At 45.0% G+C, this 6,000-nt stretch overlaps 1 protein-coding gene across 1 annotated transcript in view; it reads right to left on the reverse strand.

Moving 5' to 3' along the window:
- LOC119181651 (ubiquitin-protein ligase E3C) overlaps positions 1-3,079 on the reverse strand; it is an 83,419-nt gene extending 80,340 nt beyond the window's left edge. Inside the window, exons 1-2 of the mRNA XM_075875748.1 lie at positions 2,880-3,079; positions 1,712-1,765 (exon numbers count right to left, since the gene is read on the reverse strand). Of these exons, the coding sequence (XP_075731863.1) occupies positions 1,712-1,765; positions 2,880-2,945 (120 nt within the window). The 5' untranslated portion in view covers positions 2,946-3,079. The remainder of the gene's footprint in view (positions 1-1,711; positions 1,766-2,879) is intronic.
- Positions 3,080-6,000: the final 2,921 nt, after the last annotated feature.

Raw genomic sequence — 6,000 nt, forward strand, 5'->3', positions numbered from 1 at the left:
GCATGCCAACTTTTGTCACACTTGGTTCAAAAATAAATGAGAGAGCCCTAGAAACCATGTCCCCCCTTAACTCAAAGTTGGGCCCTTGTTGAGAAAAATAACCAACCTTAAATTGCCATTCTAATTGCAATCACAAGTGAACATCTTCAGTCAAGCAGCACACGCTGTAATGGCACCACTCTTTTTACTAAGGGGCACACTGTCCGACTACAGAGTGGTATTGTACCAAAAGAGCGTCTCTCAATAGTGCATAATAACTAGAACAAAAACAGACACATTTATTTTCTGAGCCAGGTGTAGAAGAAGAAGGGTGAAGTGTTAGATGCCCAAACTGTAAAAACATTAGGAGGTGTGCTGTAATAGGGGACGCTGGATTAATTTGGACCCCCTAGCAGCCTTTAGAACGAAGTTGAAACACTTGTGAGACAAAATTACTTTGATGTGCCTAATCACAGTTTGTTCCCTAATGAATTCGAAGAACAACGTGAGTAATCTCGAAAGTCAATGCAAGTAGCTTTTCTTTGGGGGAGGGGAGTGAACATTGCTGCACCCACAGCTTCTTGAGATGCTGAACGAATGAGGTAACGTCATCATCTCTATGCTGCACAGTCTTCAACATAAAAACTATTGAACAGTGGGCTCCACAATCTCTGCCAACAGCACATAGCAGGAGCTAATCACGGAGGCCATGGTTCAGGATGCGAGAGATCCTTGTCAACATTCGCGCTCGGCTGTTTATCATTACGGAAGATTTTGCAATCTAGCTGCCGAACTTTCCGAGTCTGTATTTACTTGAGCCTCGAGTAGATAAACAGAGCTCTCACAGTTAGCTCGGATTAGCCTCCTATAGGAAAACAGCGCAGCCACAGTTAGCTCGGATTAGCGAGTGGCGGGAACCTTCAGTAGCAGTCTGTCAACGAAACCAAAGATGACGTAGTTCCAGTATATTCACTGCTGTGCTCACACTTCTGACGTGGTTACGAGGATGGAGCTAAGTAAACTTTGCTTCCCTGTATTCTAAAACTTCTGCTGCGACAATTGCGAAAATAATCATGGCACCATAATGTCTAGCCTTATGAACCACGAAGCTAAACATAACAGACAGCTAAACTACTTCATTTGTATTCAAGTGAAAACAACTTGCCGTCCAAGCACAGACACAACAGAGAATTCAAGGCACTACAAAAGCCGACCAGCAAGCTGTTAGTCGGCGTTTGTGGTGTCTTGAATTCTTTCTCCCGTTTTTGCTTGCACGCCCCGTTTTTTTTACAATAACTATGAAGTTTTTCTGAATTCTAAAACCACTTGAGCTTCCCTTAATAGTGTCGCTAAATCTAAGCACAGTGGTGTTTCTGCATTTCGCCCCTGTATAAATGCGGCCGTCATGAATGGGAATCAAACCCAGGACCAAAGTTTAGCAGAACGACATCGAAGCCACTAAGATAATACAGCAGATTGGCAATGCTCCAAGGACACCACTGAACTATCAGCCTGTTACCCCATTCTAAGGAGGCATTAACAAACCACTGACCTTGCCGCAAGCTAGGGTAGTATAATGCACAAGTTCCTTTGGCTACTGCTTGTTGATTACCATTCCCCTACTACCAGACAACTTGGAAATTACATGGGCACGGTGCCATTCTGTTTACTAACAGAGTGAGTAGGGAATCTGTTGCAACAAGATAGTTAGGCTACCCTGCCATGGTCTCACCTCACGATTCTGCCTCCGAAGAGCGCTCTTTCGTAGGAGATCATCGAGGCCAACCTGAAGGAAGAGAACAAAAAGGAAAAGGTCAATTGAAATACACAAGGCACAATTGATGTGTCGCAAGTACATGGATCAGTGAAGTGCATCCATGTGCAAACAGTTCATATAACTGAGATGTATTCTGCAAGTTTTTGGAGACAGTGCTGCTGCTGGCAAATTCGAAGAGGTGAAAAATTCTTGGAACATGGGGCATCGCTGGAGCTAGAAACGCCCCATGCTAATAAACTGTTCATCTTTTCACACTTTTATCTATCTATGAATTTTCGTCTTCATTAGCTAAGTTGTGTTTTCAATATAATGTCCCGCCTCTCCCTCTTCTCTCTACCTGTCATAACGGGTTAAATAAGCAGCTGCCTTATTCTGCCAGCTGATACCTCCCCCCCCCCCTTTTTTTTTGTTTGTCACGCTATTACCAGCAACTGATACTGCGAGGAATAGCACTTGAACGCACAAAAAGGGCAACAGCTTTGCTTTCTGGGTAAGCCACAACAGTGCTCTCTTCTTGAAAAGGAAATGTCATTCACCTATTTGCAGAACGAAGGTAACCAGAAATACATGCGGAATTATAAGAAAAGAACGCTTCTTGAGAAACGCGCGATTCGTCCTGGCTTTCAGCGTCCCTGCGGTTTCAGTTGTCGAGCGATACGCAAACGGCAACAGTTTACGCATCGTCGCTACGTTGAAAAACCACTCGCTACATAATCAAGCCGCCTGCATTATGAGAAGCAAAAGTTATTGACGCCCTGCTAGCGTGAAAGTAGCAGCCGGGCGTTAAATCTGGCAGTTTTGGTTACTGCAGGTGTAGCAGAGACTATCGAAGAATAAGGAGCATGTATTATGTACCTAATTCAATTTGTCAGCCTGCGCTGACAAGTGCTCCGATAGTCCACCAACGTATAACGGTGGATCACCAACGCAAGCAATCACGGCATGCAAGCAAAGTGGCGCGGTGATTAAGTTAAGGCGTTGCCTACAGTAAAGGGAGAACCATTATACGAGACAGCACGCAATCGCAATGGAATTTACAAAACCAGTAACTACAACAGCGATCGGTTGAGCGGTCGCACACTCAACACCACACGGCGCGCGGTAATTGAACATTTCAGCTCACCTTTTTGCTGGCACCTCCCAGCGACTGCTGCGGCCTTTTTCTGTACTCTCCCTCGAAGCTGTACATTGTGCACGGTTGAGGATTAGACGAGTTCCTCGGGCGCAGGTTGACATGAACGGCAATCGACCACAGAGTGCGGCTAAGTGCGTCAGCGACCTCTCATCGTTGACGTTCCGTCGCCTACTGGGCACGTACGCTAAGTTAAAACACGAAAGAGTAATACACAAAGAAAACTTTGAATTAGAGACGACACGGCGCCTATGTCATCGCGATCTGCTCGCTTTCGTGCACTACCTGGACAACCGTAAACTCCCTTCGGCCTTGACTCGAAAGCTGTTTGCAGTCCACCACCTGACCGGCTATGTTTCACCGTTAGCTTCTGAATCCCCGCGCCTGACCTTAATGGCACAATCTCTTCTGCAATTTGGAATGTTGAATCGCGGCAGCGACGGAACGCCGATGCGCTCGAAGGCGATTTCGCATATCGAGCAGGGAGAACAGCGGCAATGAACAAGCTTCCTTGCCGAAAACAAGCATGCGTGCAAGTCACACAGCCTTCTGAACTTCCTTTGCCTGCCGGATTATCAGCGGTCACTTGGGAAACAGCCGTCGTAGGAACTGCGGTCGTGGCGCTACTTAAGTAGGGTTCTTTTCAGATAAGTTTTTACGTTTTTTGAAACTTATATGCAACAAAAATAACGTAAAAATAATAAAATGCATGAACATAACTATATGTTATTGTATTGTAAATTTAAAATAAGAAAGGTTGTTGGTCAATCTTTAAGTCGGGGACGCTACTTACGCATGGTGTTAAGGTGCGCTTTTTAAATGTTTGCGACTACGCGTTAGTATGAGCAGTGGTATGAGTTGGGTTCCCACAGTCACTTGTGGGTTAACTATCACTGACAAAGTGTCAGTAATACTGACATTTGACGTCATGATGAAACGTTTAATGCTTTTTGTCGGTCAATATGCGATCAGCAAAAGAAAGGAAGAAGCCCGTGTTTTTGGCGCTACAGCAAATATTTAAAAAGAAGGAACTACGAACTTAATTTCAGGCATTATTTTTACAACGTGTTTCAGCTGCATAGTGGAGAACACCATGTAGTGGCGTAGAAATGGGGTGGCAGACCGGGCACCTGCCATCCCCCCTCGTCACAAAATTTTTTCTACCATAGAATACATGGCGCAAAATAACACATACTCGACCACATACACCTGCCCAGACCCACAGTTAACCCACAGTCACTTGTGGGTTAACTATCACTGACAAAGTGTCAGTAATACTGACATTTGACGTCATGATGAAACGTTTAATGCTTTTTGTCGGTCAATATGCGATCAGCAAAAGAAAGGAAGAAGCCCGTGTTTTTGGCGCTACAGCAAATATTTAAAAAGAAGGAACTACGAACTTAATTTCAGGCATTATTTTTACAACGTGTTTCAGCTGCATAGTGGAGAACACCATGTATTGGCGTAGAAATGGGGTGGCAGACCGGGCACCTGCCATCCCCCCTCCCCCCTCGTCACAAACTTTTTTCTACCATAGAATACATGGCTAGCTTCTTCAGAATATAAGCACCTATTATTTCCCTGGAACAGTGAGTTATCGCGGTCGAGAATAATAGAAGTGGCCATAACCAAACTTCGCTGCCGGGTTACCCCCCGAACTTTTACCTGCATAGAGCTAGTCAAGCGTTGTCTCCTTTGTGTATCTTCTGTATGGAGGAGGAAACAATCTGTCATTACTTTCTATACTGTCGCCGTTATACGTCATTGAGAAGAAGATTCATAACACCACCTCTTCGAAACTTGAGTCTGGAAATATCCGAATCAGTTGTTCTATCATTCGGCGCTTCTACTCTGGGCTACAGTCACAGCTGTTTACTACGCCATAGAGGAATTTATCAGTCAGACTAAAAGAATATAGAGCTAAATTCTTCATTCTTTTAAACATTTAAATATTATTATTTAGTAATTATTGGTTGTGTAACCTATCCCTAGCATATACGAGTAGTATTGCGAAGAGACAAAATCACCTAGCACTCGGCCAATCCCCTGCATTGGGTAAGAGCCATGAGATGAGAAGAACCTTTCTCTTTGTTTCCTTTTTTTAATATACTGTCTTCATTCTGCAACTTTTTTTTACTTTTTGTTGTAATCAATAGTACAGTTATCGTCCATATGAGACTATATGTTCTTTTGGCCAATCCACCAGAGTGGGTATGAGCCATGGAATAGAGACTACAAACAAAGAAGGCGCGCGCTTGCCGTTGGGTTTCGGACTCAAGCCTACGGGCAAGTTCGAAGGCCTGGAAAGGTCGAAAACGCCCGTCCGAGCAGACGATTGTCGAATCAGTCTGCAGCTCTGCCAGTCGGGCAGACGCGAGCGCAAGAATGACCATACTGCAACACACCCCGAGCATTCGCTATACATCGACACCGCCAGTGTTTTCCTCAACGCACCACGACCTAGCTGTCAGCGACCCAACTCAACACGCCTAGTACTTTTTGGGACTTCGGTGAGATCCTCGTTATGTATAGGTTGGATTTTTGTCACCGGTAGGAATTGTTCTTGTGACTTCTTCCTTTCCATTTTCTTCAACTAAGAAAATCACGGCGTGCAAGCGTTCATTGGTCAAGGCAGCTGTGAGGCCGATGTTTGGCCGTGACCCGAATGATGAAATCATGTGGTTGCAGCGTGAAGCTGGAATGAAACCATGTGATCAAACTGGCATCACCTAAACGTTTTCGGAATGACACCATCCTATTTTGCAGCCTCGGGTAAGCGCATGGGTTCAGGGCGCAAGAAGATCGTGGGTGGACGAGCAGCCTGATGAGGCATGCATTTAGATCTAGGCAAGCAGAACGAGAGGCTATACGAAGGCACGCCTGGAGCTTGAAACGCGAGTTCCAAAGAAAAAGGCAACTTTCAGAGGACTCAAGTGCGATGTTACATTTCTGTCAAACATCCATGAGACATACTACTGTCGCACGCAGTTCAAGCAACATTGTGTATATGCATCCTCTGTAAATGGTACCATCATTACGGTGGCTAGAAGAGGGCGACCCCTTCTAGCCACCATACCATCATTACACTTCAACCGCCATCTTTCACGAA

The sequence above is a fragment of the Rhipicephalus microplus genome, chromosome 10 (assembly GCF_043290135.1).
Source record: "Rhipicephalus microplus isolate Deutch F79 chromosome 10, USDA_Rmic, whole genome shotgun sequence".
NCBI classification, from domain to species: Eukaryota; Metazoa; Arthropoda; class Arachnida; order Ixodida; family Ixodidae; genus Rhipicephalus; species Rhipicephalus microplus.